The sequence below is a fragment of the Saccopteryx bilineata genome, chromosome 3 (genome assembly GCF_036850765.1).
Source record: "Saccopteryx bilineata isolate mSacBil1 chromosome 3, mSacBil1_pri_phased_curated, whole genome shotgun sequence".
NCBI lineage: Eukaryota > Metazoa > Chordata > Mammalia > Chiroptera > Emballonuridae > Saccopteryx > Saccopteryx bilineata.
This window is the reverse complement of record NC_089492.1, coordinates 42873462-42892037: the sequence shown is the minus strand read 5'-3', so window position 1 is coordinate 42892037 and position 18576 is coordinate 42873462. Positions and strand designations below refer to the sequence as shown.

The window sequence follows — 18576 nt, the reverse complement described above, 5'->3', positions numbered from 1 at the left end:
TCCCAGTCAGGGCACACAGGAGAAGCGCCCATCTGCTTCTCCACCCCTCCCTCTCTCACCCTTGCTTCCTTTCCTGCAGCCATGGCTCAATTGGAGTGAGTTGGTCCTGGGCACTGAGGATGGCACCATGGCCTCTGCCTTAAGCACTAAGAAGAGTTTGGTTGCTGAGCAACAGAGCAATGCCCCAAATGGGCAGAACATCGTCCCCTAGTGGGTGTGCCAAGTGGATCTCGTTGAGAGCGCATGTGAGAGTCTGTCTCTGCCTCCCTTCCTCTCACTGAATTAAAAAAAAAAAAGAGGTGATAGACATTGATACAGATAGAGATATATATCTCTACATATATTTCTTGGGGATATCAATTCTCATTGTACATTTTTAAGGCAAAACTGTGTGAATCCTACTGCACTAAAAAAAATGACTGAGACTTGCTAAGATGAAGGATTTACACATTTGTTTAACCGCCTCAGCCTGAGCACCGGCCTCCCAGGGATGTGCCCTGGAATAAGTCTGTTGCTCCAGATCTGCTCCCCGGAGAGCCCAGGAACCTAGACACACCGCATCCAGAAGATTTTCTTAACCTTGCCAGGTGGCTGAGTCTGTCCAGTTGGACTTTTGCTTCACTCTCAGTCTAGACCTCCAGTCCGCTTTAGGGGCTGGGCTGGAACTCTTCCCCAAACCTGGGCCCCTGGGATTGTTTCAGACCTGGCTTTAGGCAGCCCTGTCTCTAGACCCGATCTGCTGAACTTCCCAGCTCTCAGTGGGACCTGCAGTGAGTGCCCAGATGGAACCTGACATGCTTCCCACTTCCTGAGCCTGGGTTTTCTCTCCTCTCCACCCAGGCTACTGACCCCTGCAGGAACTACGATCAAGTTCACTATGTGTACTGGCTATGGCTTCAGACCACCGGCTGCTCTTTGAGGAGAGAGCCCTGGAGTAAGGCCAGCTCCTCTGCCCCTGCCAGCCCTTCCTCCTTCCCACTGGCCTTGGTCACAGCACAGCTAGGCTTGCCCAGCCTTGCTCTCTACCTTATGTCCAGACCTTCTGGATCCTTGGCAGTCACGTTGCCCACTTTAGTGCCTATAGCCACATCTTCACTGACTTTTGCTTGGAATACATGCTGGGAAAATTGAGGTGCTTCATTCACATCTGTCACAAAAAGACTGAATGTGGCAAATGAGCTGGCATTGTACTGTACACCAGGCACCAGAGGCTCAGGATTTTCTGCTTGGAACACAATGTTGTGAACGGCTGCTGTTTCAAAATCAAGAGGCTGTGTAGGGAAAAAAGAAAAAGAAAATTAGTTTGGGGTGACTAACTCTCTTTAAAGACCCATTCCTTATTCTCCTTTAAAAACTTACAGTTCTCAAGTCAGTGCCAACCAGCACCTACTTCTCATAATGATAACAGAACCATGAAAAAGTCTGTGCTACAGGATTTATCAGAAGTTTTAATGGGCTAATAGGCATTAATACTCTCCTAAAAGAGCAAATCAATGCAATGCTCCTCAAATTTATTTAACCCTGGGACAGTTTGTTCATTCATTCAGCAGAAACTTATTGATTCTCTCAAAAGAAGAAGACAGTATGGGAAATGCTTAGATAGAGATTTCCACATTATACAGAGAATAATTTTCTGGGAACCTCAGGATCCAAACCCCCCAAAAAAGTCCTTAAATTCATGGGAGGTAGAAGTTAGAAGAGATAATCAAAAGATAGATGACCTGCTCTTGTTCCAGGTCACTCCAGACAGGGCAAGAAACCAATTTTGTTTTAGTGTGAAGAATAATTTAATAGTTAGGGCTACCAAGAGAGAGTTACTTCTAAAACAATAACTTGTCAACTCTAGAAAGTTTTGAAAAATAGACTTAAACAATACGTGACAGGCTAGCATAGAAAGGACTTAAATATCATTTAAACAATTGGTTCTATGGGACATTTAAGGTTTTCCTCAAGGCATAGAGTCCATGATTCTGTGGGGGAAAATTCCTAATCCCAAAGAGTGAAATAACCCCTAAAGTTGGGCTTCTTAACTGGAATTAAAGGGCTTCCAGGGATCTATGATACCCTAGAAACCAAAATCTAAATACTGTATGTATGTGAACTTTTTTCTAGAGAGAGGATATATAGCCTTGTTAGAGTCTCAGGGATACCCACCACCTCTTGATGAGCTGTCTGTCCTTTAACTTTAGTTTATATCCATTTATATAATTGATTAAACAGAATGGTAATATCCATTTGTGAAGAGAAAAACTCATGGAAGGTTTGACACATGATTGCATTAGCTCAGCCTGCACTTCCTTAACATCTGGGGAAAAAAATTCTCCCCCTGACTCAGAAGTTGGCTCAGTGCTGTCCTCCCCAGATTGGCTTCCCTAATCCTTACACTCCATCCCCATAGACAAACTCCGCGTCTTCTGCAATCTCCCAGATTGGCTTCCCTAATCCTTACACTCCATCCCCATAGACGAACTCTGCATCTTCTGCAATCTCCCAGATTGGCTTCCCTAATCCTTACACTCCATCCCCATAGACAAACTCCGCATCTTCTGCAATCTCAAAGGACCTGACCCAGGAGTATGATTGTTTCATTATCTATTTAGATTCTTGGCCCTGGCCGGTTAGCTCAGCGGTAGAGCGTCGGCCTAGCGTGCGGAGGACCTGGGTTCGATTCCCAGCCAGGGCACACAGGAGAAGCGCCCATTTGCTTCTCCACCCCTCCGCCGCGCTTTCCTCTCTGTCTCTCTCTTCCGCTCCCGCAGCCAAGGCTCCACTGGAGCAAAGATGGCCCGGGCGCTGGGGATGGCTCTGTGGCCTCTGCCTCAGGCGCTAGAGTGGCTCTGGTCGCAACATGGCAACGCCCAGGATGGGCAGAGCATCGCCCCTGGTGGGCGTGCCGGGTGGATCCCAGTCGGGCGCATGCGGGAGTCTGTCTGACTGTCTCTCCCTGTTTCCAGCTTCAGAAAAATGAAAAATAAAATAAAATAAAATAAATAGATTCTTGCCAACTATAAACTCTCTGGGAGGAGGAATTGTGTTATATTCATCATTGTTTCTCATCTCTTTCTTGACAAAGAGCACCCAGTACCCATAATATATCAGTTAGAAAACATAAAGATGAGAAAGCCTTGGTCTTCTTCGAGCCTTTGAGGGCTCCGGTGGAAAGGAGTTCAGAGAAGATCTCCACTCTCCAGAAACCCCTTTCCTCCATATACACAAACACACAACATTACAGCCCAATTTATAGTTCAACAGAATGTACAATAGAAAGACTGCCCCTATGAAAGAGGAAGAATTATTGTGAAGATATAAAGTCATTTGAGATATAGAAAATAAGAAGCAATTGACAGAATATAAAAATACAAGATATAAAATGTTGTAAACCAGCTGAGATTAAAGAGAGGATGTTCACAGATATAAGCACCTGCTGTCTAAAAGGTATGGCCCCATGAAGACCTCTTGATCACTACTACATGTTCTAATAGGGCTTCTCTCCTGAGGGTGGGAGTTGGGGGCAAGCTGGAGCTTCTGACTCCCAGAGACCCACTCCTTATCTCAGGGGATAAAGGCAGACTCTCAAAGGCCTACTTTTCATCTCAGGGGAGGAAGGCAGAGGCATCAAATGAAGAAATCTTGGCAGATAGAACAGAAAAGCAGCAGTCCCCACAGTAAGCCCAAAATGATGACAGAGGACTCTGTTCCCACATGGTCCAGCCACTCCCAGACTCAGACAGGCAGCATAGCCATCTGTGTGCTCAGGCAGAAGAGCTGCATCCTATCCTCACCACCAAACAGATTCTAATCTCCTCCCTGGGTTTTCATCCCAGCACTGTGGGCCCCAGAAGTGAAGGATAAAGAAATGTGATGGTATGTCTACAAATGAGAAGTAACATGTGTTACCAGAACAGAACATGTGAGGCCGAGTAGAAAGAGGTGATGGAAAAGACCATGTACATCAAGCTAAACCTCGGGGCTTTGAACATTTTGTCTTTGAGGAGCAGAGAGAGGTGTTGAGCACCAGACTGACAGAGTCAGATTAGTGTTTTAGAACGACAACTCTGGGAGCAGCCATGTGAGGGGTGGATTTCAGATGATCCAGATGCAGACAGGGAGACCACTCAGAAAAGGTGTCAGTGCCTCTTAAACACTTATTGAATGGAAAAAAAGGAGCAGTTTGCCATTGATCAGTTTGCTTAACTTTCACACCAGGAAAAACAGAGCCAAATCTTCCAGGGAAAAAATTAGAAATGAAAGCTGCCAAGTCAGCTAATGATAATCAGCAGAACTGAATCAAGGACAAGTATTGTCAAACCATGTATATCATCTTTCATAATACAGGGATGCACCCACAAAGCCAAGTCAAGGGATCCATCATGGCTGTTGGGATGGTCTGAGATCTTGTCTGGGAGACACAGTCATTAAATAAGCTGAAAAAATATGCTCACACAGCAGTTCCTCTTCTGCATATAATTGCTTGAAAAGTCAAACTGAGTGATTTAGATTCAACCTGAAGGCCGAGATACAAGTGCTGAGGAAGAGGAGTTACAATGGGAGATATTTAACATTATTACTAATGATTGGTGATGAGAGAGAGTGTGTGTACATTAGTTTTCCAAATGACACTGGGGTTGATTAAAAAAAAAAGTCATGTACTGAGAATTCAAAACAACTAGCTTAATGAAGACGTGACAAAATTTGCATTTTTTCTGAGAGACAGACAAACAGGAAAGGAGAGAGATGAGAAGAATTAATATACAGTCGCAGCACTTTAGCTGTTCATTGGTTGCTTCTCATATGTGCCTTGACCAGGGGGCTCCAGCTAAACCAGTGATCCCTTGCTCAAGCCAGAGACCCTGGGCTCAAGCCAGCGACCTTGGGTTTCAAGCCAGTGACCTTGGGCTCAAGCCATCAACCATAGGATTATGTCAATGGTCCCATGCTCAAGCTGGCAACCCTGTGCTCAAGCTGGTGACATCGGGGTTTCGAACACAGGACCTCAGTGTCCCAGGTCAATGCTCTATCTACTGCACCACCACCTGGTCAGGCTAATCTTTGCATTTTAAAAAATTAAAACTGAAACAAAAATCTGAATTTCAAGCAAGGGTGTCCCAGGAGAGTTGATAAACTGGCAGCCTTCAAAAAAATGGCTTTCTTGCTTCGGACACATACTTGGCCTCAAAAGTATCATGATCTACCACAACCACACAACAGGCCAGAGATTTGGGTAGTAATTAATATTGAGTAGAACAGCATTTCCAAAATTTGTTTAATCCTAAGCATCACTTCAAGCATGTGACATAATAAAAAATACATATACTGGTCTCTGTCCCCAGTTCCTGGCACAGAAGCTCCTAAAATCCTTGAAATTTTCTAAGTGATAACAGCACTAAGAGCATCTTCTGTTCTAATGTTTGGCCTTTGACCTCAGTTCTTGAGACTAAGCTTCTAAATTCCTTGGAGTTTTCTGAGTAATAGGAATGTCTTTGGTCTAATGAGGCAACTCTTGGTGAGTTCCTGGATGGGGTCTAGTCACCAGAAAAACCAAGCCCAGATTAGAAGCTTGGAACTTTCAGTCCCACCCCACCCCCCCTTCCAGGAAAGGGAAGAGAAGCTAGAGGTCGAGTTAATAATCAATTCTGTCTACATGATGAAACTTCTATAAAAATCCCACAAGTATGATGTCTGGAGAGCTTCTAGGTTGATGAACACGCCCATGTGTTAGGAGAATGGTACATCCTGGCTCCTAAGGACAGAAGCTCCTACACTCAGGACCATTCCAGACCTTGTCCTCTGTATCTATCTGGCTGTTCACCTGTACCCTTTATCATATGCTTTAACATATAATAAACTAGTGAATGTTAGTGTTTCTCTGAGTTCTATGAGCTGTTCTAGCAAATGATAGAACCTGAGGACGGATTCATAGGAACCTCTCATATATAACCAGTCAGTCAGAAGTATTGATGACAACCTGGGTTTGCAATTGGCTTCTGAATTAGGGGCAGTCTTGTGGAACTGAGCCCTTAACCTGTGGGTTCTGTGCTGTTTCCAAATAGATAGTTTCAGAATTGAGCTGAATTGCAGTGCATCAGGCTGGTGTCAGAGAATTGCTTGGTGTGTGGAAAACCCACACCTCAGGTTTCAAAAGAAAAATGCATTGTGGGAGTAGTACGAAAGTAAAAGAGAAAAACAAAGGTGTTTTCTTTTCCCCTTTGCAAGAGTCTTTTAAAATTACTGATTTCCAGGCCCTTCTTGGGAGAGGCTGAGTCAGCAGTCCCCAATGGGTACTATTTGAATTATCTTGGATTAAACAGATTTGGCTCCCTTAGCAAGAGGGAAAAGCACATCTTTCCACAGGTAGAACCCTGGCTTCAGCCCTAGTTCTAAATGATCAGAATTAAAATAACCCTGAATATTTCGGTTTACTATCTGCTGGGTGCTGTGTTAAGAGCAATATATGTGTTTTCTATTTTCAGATTTAATCTTCCAACAACCTTATGAAGAAGGTGCTACCATTTTAACCATTTTTACCGATCAGAAAACTGAGTCTTGAGAGATTGCATCATTTGGTCAAGGTCACAGAGCTAGTAAGGACAACACGAGGCCTCAACAGAAATCATTTCCTAGGAAAACCAGAAGCCCGGGGTCAAGATCCCAGCTCTGCCATCACGGGGGGGGGGGGGGGGGGGACCTGACTGTATCTTGCCGTGGGCCTGCACCCCATCAGTACCTGGGACTTGTTTCTTCTGCTTTTGTCATAATCAGTGTGAAAAGAATAGGAGAGCATTTGCAGAAGTGCTTCGTAAAGTAAAACAAGCTACAGCTGGGGGTATGGGTTCTCAGTGAATTTTACCTACAATTAGCACATTTGTAATTTAGGTGAACAGTTGCTGATAGAATTGTGATTAAGAGACTTAGTTTCTGAATGTGATACCAAAAGCAAAGGCAACAAAAGCAAAAACACAACAGCAGGACTATATCAAACTAAAAAGCTTCTGCACAACAAAGGAAGGAATCAGCAGCTTGAAAGGGAAACCTACAGAATGGGGAAAATATCTGCAAATCAGATGTGGGACAAGGGGTTAACATGTAAAATATATAAGAAACTTCTACAATTACTCTCAAAAAATCAAATAACCTGATTTAAAAATAGGCAAAGGACTTCAATCGACATTTCTTCAGTGAAGACATACAACTAGCTAACAGGTATATTAAAAGATACTCAACAGTACTAATCATCAGGGAAATACAAATCAAAATCACAACTGTTAGGATAGCTGTTATATATATATTTTAGGTGAAAGAGGGGAGATAGTGAGGCAGACTCCCACAGGTGCCCTGGCCAGGATCCACCCAGCAACTTTGTCTGGGACCGATGCCCAAGTACCGGGTTATTTTTAGTGCCTGAGGCTGGTACACAGGGACCAACTGAGCTATCCTCAGTGCCCAGGACCAGACTTGAACCAATCAAGCTGGCTGTGGGAAGGGAACAGGAAGAGAGGAAAAGAGGAAGGGGTAGAGAAGCTGATGATCACTTTTCCTGTGTGCCCTGGCCGGGAATCAAATCTGGGATGTCCATACACAGGGCCAACATGCTATCCACTGAGCCACCAGCCAGGGCCATAATTTTTTTAAAAAAGAAAGAAAATAAAAAGTGTTGGTGAGAGTGTGGAGAAATTAGAACCCTTACTCACTTTGGTAGGAATGTAAAATGGTGCATCTACGATGGAAAACAGCATGATGTTTCCTCAAAAATTAAAACTAGAACTACTGTAGTACTATAGCAGTTCCACTTGTATCCCAAAGAACTGAAAACAGAATATCTGCACTCTCATGTTTATTACAGCATTATTCACAATAACCAAGAGGTAAACGCAACTAAAATGTTCAGTGATAGATGAATGGGTAAATAAAATGTGGTATATACATACAGTGGAAAATTATGTAGCCTTTAAAAAAGAAAAAAGGAAATTCTGTCATATACTACAACATAGAAAAACCTGTGGACATTATGTTTAGTGAAATAAGCCAGTTAGAGAAGGAAAAATATTTTATAATTGCACTTATATGAGGCACCTGGAATAGTCAAACGTATAGAAAAACAATGTAGAGTGGTGATTGCAGGAGCTGGAAAGAGGGAGAAATAGACAGTTACTTGTTCAAAATTCATCAAGTTTTATTTGTGTAAGATAAAAGAGTTCTAGAAATCTGATATACAACAATGTGCATATAATTAACAATGGTGTACTGTACACTATAAAATGTAAGAGGGTAGTTTCATGTTATGTTTTTTTACCACAATTTTTAAAAACGTAGTTTAAACATTTTTTTTAAAGTCTAGTTTTTTTTTGTGTTTTTTTGTTTGTTTGTTTTTTAATATTTTATTTATTGGTTTTTTAGAGAGAGAGGAGTGAGAGAGAGAGAGAAGGGGGAGGAGCAGGAAGCTTTGACTCCCATATGTGCCTTGACCGGGCAAGCCCAACGTTTCGAACCGGCGACCTCAGTGTTCCAGGTCGACGCTTTATCCCACTGCGCCACCACAGGTCAGGCCTGTAGTTTAAACATTTTAAAATGTATGAACTAAGGTGCCGCAACAAAGAATTGATACTTCTCATCTCTCTCCCTTACTGTCTGCCTGATCCCTATCTGTCTATCTGTCTCTCTCTCTCTCTCTCTCTCTCTCTCTCCCTCTCTCTCTCTCTCACTAAAAATGATTAACATGTTGGTTCAGAATCAATAGTAGTCCCCTTATAGCTAAATGGATAGGGAATTAGAAGTAAGCCTAAGTCATATACAAGAAATCACATTATACATTCAAATTTATTTAAAACACCAAAAAAATAGCAAATACATATAACCTAGGGGCAGTTGGTGTATTCTAATTCATACCTCAAGGGTGGTTGTTGCTTAGCATTTGAAAAATCCTAATCAGAGATTCACACCAGAAGCAGCTACTACAGGTAGTGGTAGAATTTAGCTGGTTTGCACCAGTTCGATAGAACCAATACCTAATTTTTTGTTGAGTTCAGTGAACTGGTCGGTAAAATGGCACTTGTAATCAAGGTTCTCGCTAAGGTGGGCACCTGGGCAGCTGCCCAATGTGGAAATCACAAATTTACATTCTTTACTCTTTTTAAACATTCATCTGTGCAACAGTGTATTCTAAGTGCCTGTAGTAATGTTTATTCTGTCCATAGGTGAAGAAAATTGCAAGTGAGAATGCCAATCAAGAAGTAATATGAAAATATCTTAAATAACAGTTTTATTGTTTTTTTTGTCAGGTATTACTTAATATTTTTTCATTAATATTTTAAAAGTCTTATAACCTAGTTTTGCATACCTCTTTTATTGTACTTAAATATTAAATGCATAAAATAATAAACTACCTTTAGGTATATTGTTTTTTATATTTAAAATGGTCATTAGGGCCCTGGCTAGTTGGCTCAGTGGTAGAGCATCAGCCCAGCGTGTGGATTTCCCAGGTTCAATTCCCAGTCAGGGCACACAGGAGAAGCACTCATCTGTTTCTCCATCCCTCCCCTTCTCACTTCTCTCTATCTTCCTCTTTCTCTCTCTCTCTCTCTCTTCCTCCCTCCTGCAACCAAGGCTTGGTTAGAGCGAGTTGGCCTCAGGCACTGAGGATGGCTCCATGGCCTCTGCCTCAGGTGCTAAAAAATGGCTCCAGTTGTAACAGAGCAAGGGCCCCAGATGAGCAGAGCATCTTCCCCCTAGTGGGTTTACCAGGTGGATCCCAATCAGGGCATATATGGAGTTTGTCTCTGCCTCTTCTTCTCTCACTAAATAAATAAATAAATAAATAAATAAATAAATAAATAAATAAAAAAAATGATTATTAGGGCAGAGAATCGGTTGTTAAATTATTTGAATCCCACCACTGACTCTAGGTCTTAAGTTAGCACTCTCCCAAGCAGCACTAGGAAGTTTGTTAATCAGCAAAATTATCATACAAAGAACTTTTGGGACATTAATGGTATTCAAGACATGCAGTTTGGTTGAAAATATCTCTGTCATCACATGAACATGAGTGTAAGAATCTGGGTAGGCTAGCTGCTTATAATTTCCAGAGTTCCAGGACTCCCGTTCTGTCTAGGGTCACCTTTCTATGGACAGTCAGACCAATCTTCTCAGTAGAATGCTATTATCACAGTGCCTGAGGGACAGAGAGCAGGACTTCACAAGCCCTAAACACAAATTGGATGATCGTTTTTTGTGCCTGCTTGTTAACACTTATATATGGGAGGGAATTCAATTACTTAGTCAATTAATATTTATTAAACCTTTACTGTATGTGCTGGACACTTTGGAATACCACCAAAAACAAAATAATAATGTAACAAACATTTTGGTCAGAGGCCTGCTCTATTGTAACATATGTCCTCAAAGTTATATGGGAGGATACTTGCAGCTCTCACCTAACCACACTGGGGTTACCAACATCTCCCTGGAGGTGCCCATTAGCCACAACTACTAAAATTAAGCTGGTTCCCAACAAGCCACCATGAAAAAATGTTGACATGGGAATCATTCTTACTGAGATGGACAGGACTCTATCTTCTTATAGATCCCTAGAGAGCTCTGGTCCTGAGGGAGGATGGAACATATGCTGTTAGGAGCACCAAAGGCAAACTGAAAAATACCGTTTCCTTTCTTTATTTTTTCTTTTTCTTTCTTTTCTTTTTTTTTTTTTTTTTAAGTGAGAGGAAGGGAGATAGTAAGACAATTCCCACATGTGCCCTGACCAGGATCCATCCACAACCCCTGTCTGGGGCTGATGCTCAAATCAGCTGAGCCCTGGCCGGTTGGCTCAGTGGTAGAGCATCAGCCTGGCGTGCAGAAGTCCCGGGTTCAATTCCCGGCCAGGTGGATCCCGATCGGGCGCATGCGGGAGTCTGTCTGACTGTCTCTCCCCATTTCCAGCTTCAGAAAAATACAAAAAAAAAAAAAAAAATCAGCTGAGCCATCCTCAGTGCCTAAGGCTGATGCTTGGACCAAATGAGCTATCCTCAGTGCCTGGGACCAATGCTAGAACCAATCAAGCACTGGCTGTGAAAGGGGAAGGGGGAGAAAAGGGGAGCAAAGCAGATGGTCACTTCTCATGTGTGCCTTGACTGGTGATCAAACCTGGGATTCCACAAGCCGGGCCAACCTTCTATCCACTGAGCCAACTCTCAAGGGAAAAATGCCCTTTCCTTTATTCTTTCATCTATGGTTCTTTTTCTTCATGTATATAAGCTGAGCCAAAGGGGAAGTGCCATCTTTTCCAAATGTCAGACTGACACAGAATGCTAATGGTTTGAGTTGGTCCACACACACACATCTCGCTGCTGAAACCCAGTGAGACACTCTGTCAGAGGTGATAATGGGATCAGAATTCTGACACTGGCCCAGGGCTTGCTTCAGGACTAGCCCTCTTCTTCTGGTGCATCTATCCATTTCCTGTGAAATTATTTTCTTTTGTCTTAAAGAAAGCCTTTACTTCATTTTACCTTATTCTGATTCACACTTTTCTCCAGAGCTTTTCTTTTCCTTTTCAGCCTCCAGTACAATACACTGCAAAGCTTCAGCATTCAACTATGCTTGCAGACATGCAGAATCTCTTTTGCTATAACTGACCCTTTTTAATTCTAAATATATTGAATGACATTGAGTTCTGCTTCCTATCAAGCCATTTGGTAAACCATTTCTTTTTTTTTTTTTTTTTGGTAAACCATTTCTATGATCAAATGTATAGATAAGGCAGCCACACAGAAAAGGGTTAAGATTTAGGTGTACACAGTGGGGATATGAGTAGATTAAGGGAGCAATGGAAAGATCCTCTACAAAGAAGGAAGTACTATGGTAAGCCAGACTTTGGCTTCAGTCTGTCTAGTCCTTACAGAGAAAGAGACAAAGTAAGAGCCAGTGAGCTTGGCAATATGATAAAAGATCAAAGCAAGGGGCAGGCAGAGAAGCAATAAAAAGATAAACTTATTTATTAAAACTTGAAAGGGTATCTACCAATTTCCAGTCATTTCTAAAGAGGAATCTATGGCTGGCATTTTAGAATAAAAGGTCTACAGTCTAAATGACTCACAGAGTTAATCTATTCTAACACCCCACATTTGCAAAGGGAGAAGTAAAGCCCTAAGCACACACACCCCACCCAAATTTAGCAAATAAAAATATAGACCTCATTAAATTTGAATTTCAGATAAACAACAAATAGTTTTTAATATAAGTATGCCCCAAATATACACAGGACATACATATACTAAAAATTGTTTATCATGCATTTTATGTATTTTATATGGCAATCCTACCTCCCCCCACAAAGCTTACTTGGTCAGTTAATGACAGACTCAGAACTAGATTCCTGGCATTTTGTCTTACAGGAGGATAGGAATGACTGAGAGTAGGCCAGGATTCATTGCCATGCCTGAGAGGTCACTGCAAATACATGGCTTCTGCCTATAGGTCCTTGCGTGGTCATAAGTAAATTAATCAGTGAAAAAGACAAATTCCATTAAAGGGCCACTTACCTTTTTAATTATGACATATCCAGCGTTGGTTTGGGGATCTGTGAAAATCTCCAGTCGCCCCTCATCGTCTCCCTGTGTAATTCGATACAGGATTTTAGAACTCCCAGTAAGTGGCTCATCATCATCTGTGGCCTGGATGGTTAAGATGGTGGACCCAATGACTGTGTCTTCAGGAAGAGTTAGGTTTCCATACTAAAAAGAAAAAAATGAGATTGTCATCAAGAATAATTGCCAAAGGGGTAACTTGTCACTTTAGCTTCAGAATAGACACAAGTCATAATTTGCATCAGCATTCATCAAGTATGTTTTTCTATTGATAAATATGTTGCAGTTGGTTTTGACATCAGTAATACTCATAGACTGATATCCATCATACCAAGAAACAACATCTCAGAAAGCTACTGGTAGGACTCTTAAACAGATTCATTACTCTCACATCCAATACATTTAATAACTGTAATTATTATATCACTGATGATATAAACACTATATATTGAGTATTTATAATGTGGCAGGGACTTTACATACATTAATTAGTCCATAATCAACCAAGGAATAGTAGTTAAGTGCCTGAACTTTGGAGTCAAAGAGTCAAACAGCCTCGGTATATAGCCTAGGCTTGCCACTTCTTAGCAGAATGACTTGAAGCAAGTTACCTAACATATTAAGTCTCAATTTCATCATCTGTCTAATGGAGATAATAATAACATAACTACTTTGTGTTTGCTGCGAGGATTGAAAGATAATGTATGTCAAGCCCCTGATGCCTGGCACATAGTAAGTCTGTATTCAATCAAGATAAGCAACAGCCCTACTGAGTAGCTCTATCATCATTTCCATTTGACAGAGGAGCAAGGAATTAGAAGGTAAAACTCACTCAAGACCACAAAGAATTAAGATTCATACCCACGCCCTGGCTGGTTGGCTCAGTAGTAGAGCATCGGCCCAATGTGTGGAAGTCCCGGGTTTGATTCCCGGTCAGGGCACACAGGAGAAGCACCCATCTGCTTCTCCACCCTTCCCCCTCTCCTTCCTCTCTGTCTCTCTCTTCCCCTCCTGCAGCCAAAGCTCCATTGGAGCAAAGTTGGCCCGGGCATTGAGGACAGCTCTGTGGCCTCCACCTCAGGCACTAGAGTGGGTCTGGCAGCAATGGATCAACGCCCCAGATGAGCCGAGCATCACCTCCTAGTGGGCATGCCAGGTGGGTCCCGGTCAGGCGCGTGCAGGAGTCTGACTGCCTCCCCGCTTTAAACTACGGAAAAATCCAAAACAAAAAAAAAAGAATTCATACCCATGTTTGTCTAATTCTAAAGTCAGTGTTCTTAAACACTAGCCCAGACCATCTCCTGCTCCTCCGCTGAGAATCCGGTCATCTCTTCTGGCTGTCATCACCTTAAAGATGGAAAGAGCAGGGCCCAGGAGAAGACCACAGCAGTGAAAGCACCAGACTCATTCTCTAGAGCCTAGTTTGCATTTCCAACCTCTAAAATCTCAATGCTGGATTCTCACCTTCAATTTAAAATCACTGTCTAGATGTAATACAAGGAACTCACAACACAACGAAGGGAGGAGCATGGAAGCTGAGAAGCAAGTGGTTCTATCTCAAGTTTGCTTTATATCAGTGCCTGTTACACAAGTTATGTTCAATCACACCTCTTACAACCCCGAACACTCTCATAAGTCAACTGCCCTTCTTTGTCACGGTCTTCTTTCTATTTTGATTTATAAGCATCATCACAGGGCTCTGGGCTGACTCATAACTAACTTCAAACAACCTAGTTAAATGGGCTTCTCTCTGCTCCAGAATAAATAAACGAAGACATCCATTCTAAGGGGAACAGTGATAGAACTAGCCCTAAGTTTAAATCCCACACCAACAATAAGGTAAACATTTCTCTTGATGCACTCAACTGATCTTTCTCTCCTGTTTTTTCTTCCCAATGTTTCTAATTCTTGCAAACGTCTTGAGCACATTTTTCTTTGGCTTACACCAGAGATTAGTTTTTTTCTTTTCCTTTGCTATTACTCAAATGTTGTAAAATGAGTTTAAATTGCCAATATTCCAAATATTAAACTTTTTACTAAAGATATTTATTTGAAATCTAGCATTAATTCATGTACTGTCCTACACACCAAATGTATAATGACAAACTGCAAGTAGCCATTCAACTCCTTTCAATTTGGCAAAGATTGTGGTTGCAGCTTTAAAGCAGCCCTTGGAATAAATGAGCCATTGGCAGAAATTTATAAACAGATTGTTCCAGATACTATAACAGTGAATGTTATTGTTCCCTCAAAAATTTCACTGAAGAAGATGTCTGGGTTTGTTACCATGTATTGACTAAGATTACCTGTGAAGTCTGGCATTTTCCCTAACTACTGTCTGTGTCTTTATTCCAGAAGTAGGGATCAAGTAATATGAACAAAGTAGAGAAAACACAGAAGGTGGCAACTACTCACATCTGATTTTTCAAAGATGGGGATCTGATCATTGATATCAATAACGTTGATCTGCACATTACAGAGGGTCTTGAAATCTGAAAATCAAAGTCATATCACAAAATTTTTTCACTGAAAAATTATGCATTAATATCAGAAACCCACAAAAAAAAACATTGGCAAGTGAAGTGACATCCATAGTCACAATTTTGCTGTTGAAATGCAATTTATGTGGAAATGGTATTCACTTCTCCCCACCTGAACCCACAAGCAGGTCACGACAGGAGGTTGAAGAATGTCCCGAAAGATGTTTCCCTGGGCTTCCCATTTGCCTTCACCTGCCTTCTCCACAGTAAGGCTTGTTCTTGAGCAAGACTGTTCCTTTTCTGTGAAGCAACTCGTTTTCTAACTAGTGAAAGTTATGTATCATTCAAAACCCAGTGCAAAACTATGCTCCCAGGAAACATTCCCTGAGCATCCCAGCCAGCTCCTTCCTTCTCTGAATACCCAGCACTTACCATCCTACATCTCCTCTCTCCCCGTGGTGGGAAGGGTCAGGGTACCTGTTCCCTTTACTCCAAGTAAGGGAGGAAGTGGTACAATTAGTCCCCTGGCCTGACTTCCCAGTTTGCTAGAGGCAAGAGAAGTGCAGACAGAGGTGGCTCGTGGAACCCGGGAGAAATGACAGGCTTTGCGGATGGGTTTGACAATTCAAAGACCGACTCAGAGACAGCAGGGTCAACCTGGGTCCAAGATGAGCATGGAGGTTGGGTGGGAACTGGGGTGCCCAGGGAAATACAGAGAATAAGAAACAGCATGATATGTTCTTTATTGGGATCACCATTCTCTTAATAACTATGACGTGCTATATTATACAAAGATCAAGAATCTGGCCTCTGGAATCCCACTGTTTAAATTCTTGCTCTGCCACTCATCAGGTGTGTGAGAGCTTGATGATATCACTCGAAGTCTCTGTGCCTCAGTCAGTTTTGCATGAGATTTAGATAACAAAAGAACTGAGGTTCTTGACATAATAATAATTATTAGCACACTGTAGGTACCAGGCATTCCATTAAGTGCTTTGCCTCAATTAGTCATTCTATCTTCATACTAACTTCATGACATAAGTTCTGTTATAATTCTCATTTAGTTCACAAATGAGGAAGCCAAGGTATAGGGAAATTAGGTAACCTGACTAAGGTCACACAACCAACTAGTGATTGAGCCACAATTTAAATCCATGTGCTTCCTTTGTCCTCTACATCTGCTCCCCACTCTCCTACCTGCTCTGTGTCTGGGAGGCCCACCTTATGAACTGCATCAGTGGACACTCTGGCCCTTTGGGTAGCAGTTGGGTTCTGCCAATAGGAACACTTGAAGGAAGTGGGAGAAAGGGCAGCAGGTGAAAGGTCTGGTGGAGTTCCCCATTCCTAGCAGCCTATGCATAGCCACAGGCACAGGGTCTGCCACTTCCAGAAACACTCTCTTCCCTCAACCCTGTCCTCTGAGTTTCATGTGTTGGTTTTCTTCACCTTGTCCACACCTTTACAAATAATCCCTTCTTTAACTCTTTCTGGTTACTCCTTTAGAGGAGGCCCCTCTATTTCCTGCTGGGATCCTAATGAATATACTCAGTCATTCTTACTCCAGAGCTCCTGCTCAATGCCCTGAGCATATAATCTAATAATAATTGAAGTATAAATAAGTAAATACTCATTAAAACTGGGGCTAGGCCCCAGAACATTTAGAGACAACAAGAATGGCTCAAGATTGAAGGGTCCCAGGACCTGCACTCACTGGCTCCCTGTTCTGTATAAACCTCATTAGGGCCAGCAGGGGTTCTCCAGGGTAATAAGCTATCCCTGATTTTATGTAAAATTATGTCAATTACAACCTACTCTCTAATTTTCTTTTTTTTTCTGTGCCTTGATGGTGGGGGGGATTCCAGCTGAGCCAGTGACCCCTTGCTCAAGCCAGCAATCTTGGACTCAAGCCAGTGACCTTGGGGTCATGTCTATAACTCACAGTCAAGCCAGTGACCCCCACACTTAAGCCAGTGACCTCAAGGTTTCAAATTTGGGTCCTCCGCGTCCCAGGTTGATGCTCTAACCACTATGCCACTGCCTGGTCAGGCTAGTCTCTAATTTTCTGTAGTGTACACTTGAATGTTTAATTTCATCAACACACATACACATATACTGTATATTTATGCATAAACATATTTTATTATATGTATTTCCTATAGATGTATTCATGTATATAAACAATATGTAATCTGATTTTCACTTTATGCACTTACAGCATTGAATTGCTTCAGTTTCCCTTTCATTTGCACAGGGGATCTCTTTCACTTCTCTCAGAAAGCCTTACCATTTCTCTCTCCCTCTGAGTCACTCATTTCTTTCACAAGCCACCTTATACATGTTTATTTTAAATAAAATTTATTTGTTCACTCGTCCATCTTCTCTATCATGAGTGTTTCTTGAGGCCAGGCAATGGATCTTAATCACAGATGTATACTCAATTCCTTAAAGGTGTTTCAAACAAGGCAAATGCTTGATAACTATTTGCTAAAAGAATGGATGGCTGTTAGTGTGAGACTGTTAATTCACCATGGCTTATTATATTCATTATCACCTTTGTTATAACTTTTAACATAATGCTAAACAAATGTTAGGCCCCCAATATTTGCCAAATTACTAAGTTTTGAACATTCTGTATTGGGGGCCTGTCAAACCCAGTTCTATTCAACATCAGTGTAAAGTAAAATATATATATATATATATGATGCCTTTTATTCTCCATACCTATATAATCTGTGCCTCCTAGAACTCTTAGCATAACACTTACTGAACTATTTGTTAATCTAAGATTCAGTCCTAACTCAAAGGAAGATTCTTAACCAAAGAATATGTGTGTCCCTACAATAAGTCTGTCTCTGAATACATGTATTTTCTGTGTCTACACATTTGTCTGAGAATGAGTGCATTTGTTTAAGTGCATAGTTTTCATCAGATTCTGAAAGGGTCTTGAGACTCAACAAAAATCAAGAACCACTGCCTTTGTAATTGTATAAGGAATAAGAAAGAATATCTCCTGATATTGTCAAATGGCAAACTAGAAGCTAATAGGAGAAGACAGAACTTCCTCCTAAATGCATTTTTCCTCCATTTTCGCATAGTAAATCTTTTGAGTCCAAAAAGAAAATTGGAAAATACAATTGATTCTTTTGTTTATGATTATGGTGGTCATTACAATGCGCCTTGCGAACCTCCAACAACAGGGATATTAAATGACAATGGCCCCACTGCTGCACTCTGAAATCCATTATCACATTTGCATAGAAGCCTGTATCCCATGGCTGCCCCGAGCCAGTGACTGAAGAAGGCAGGTGTGCGAAGGTAGGTCCATTCTTGAAAATCATGGACTCCTTCAGCATCCAATTTTGGATTCCCCAATGACCTTGCCAAACTTTTTTATGACTGCTCAGTGGTCTGTGATACTCCCACCAGCCTTTTTTCCCTGTCTGCTTCACTCAGAGTCAGGCTTGTATTACAGTCTGATGGTTCTCCCAGCCTTCTCTGTAAGGCTCCCATTTTTTTCT

General features: G+C 41.7%; 1 protein-coding gene across 2 annotated transcripts in view; it reads right to left on the bottom strand.

Moving 5' to 3' along the window:
- Nucleotides 1-18576, bottom strand: part of CDH17 (cadherin 17) — a 102099-nt gene that overhangs the window by 18545 nt on the left and 64978 nt on the right. For both annotated transcript variants that reach the window (XM_066266056.1, XM_066266054.1), the window contains exons 11-13: nucleotides 14994-15070; nucleotides 12534-12725; nucleotides 1027-1271 (exon numbers count right to left, since the gene is read on the bottom strand). In XM_066266056.1, the coding sequence (XP_066122153.1) occupies nucleotides 1027-1271; nucleotides 12534-12725; nucleotides 14994-15070 (514 nt within the window). The remainder of the gene's footprint in view (nucleotides 1-1026; nucleotides 1272-12533; nucleotides 12726-14993; nucleotides 15071-18576) is intronic.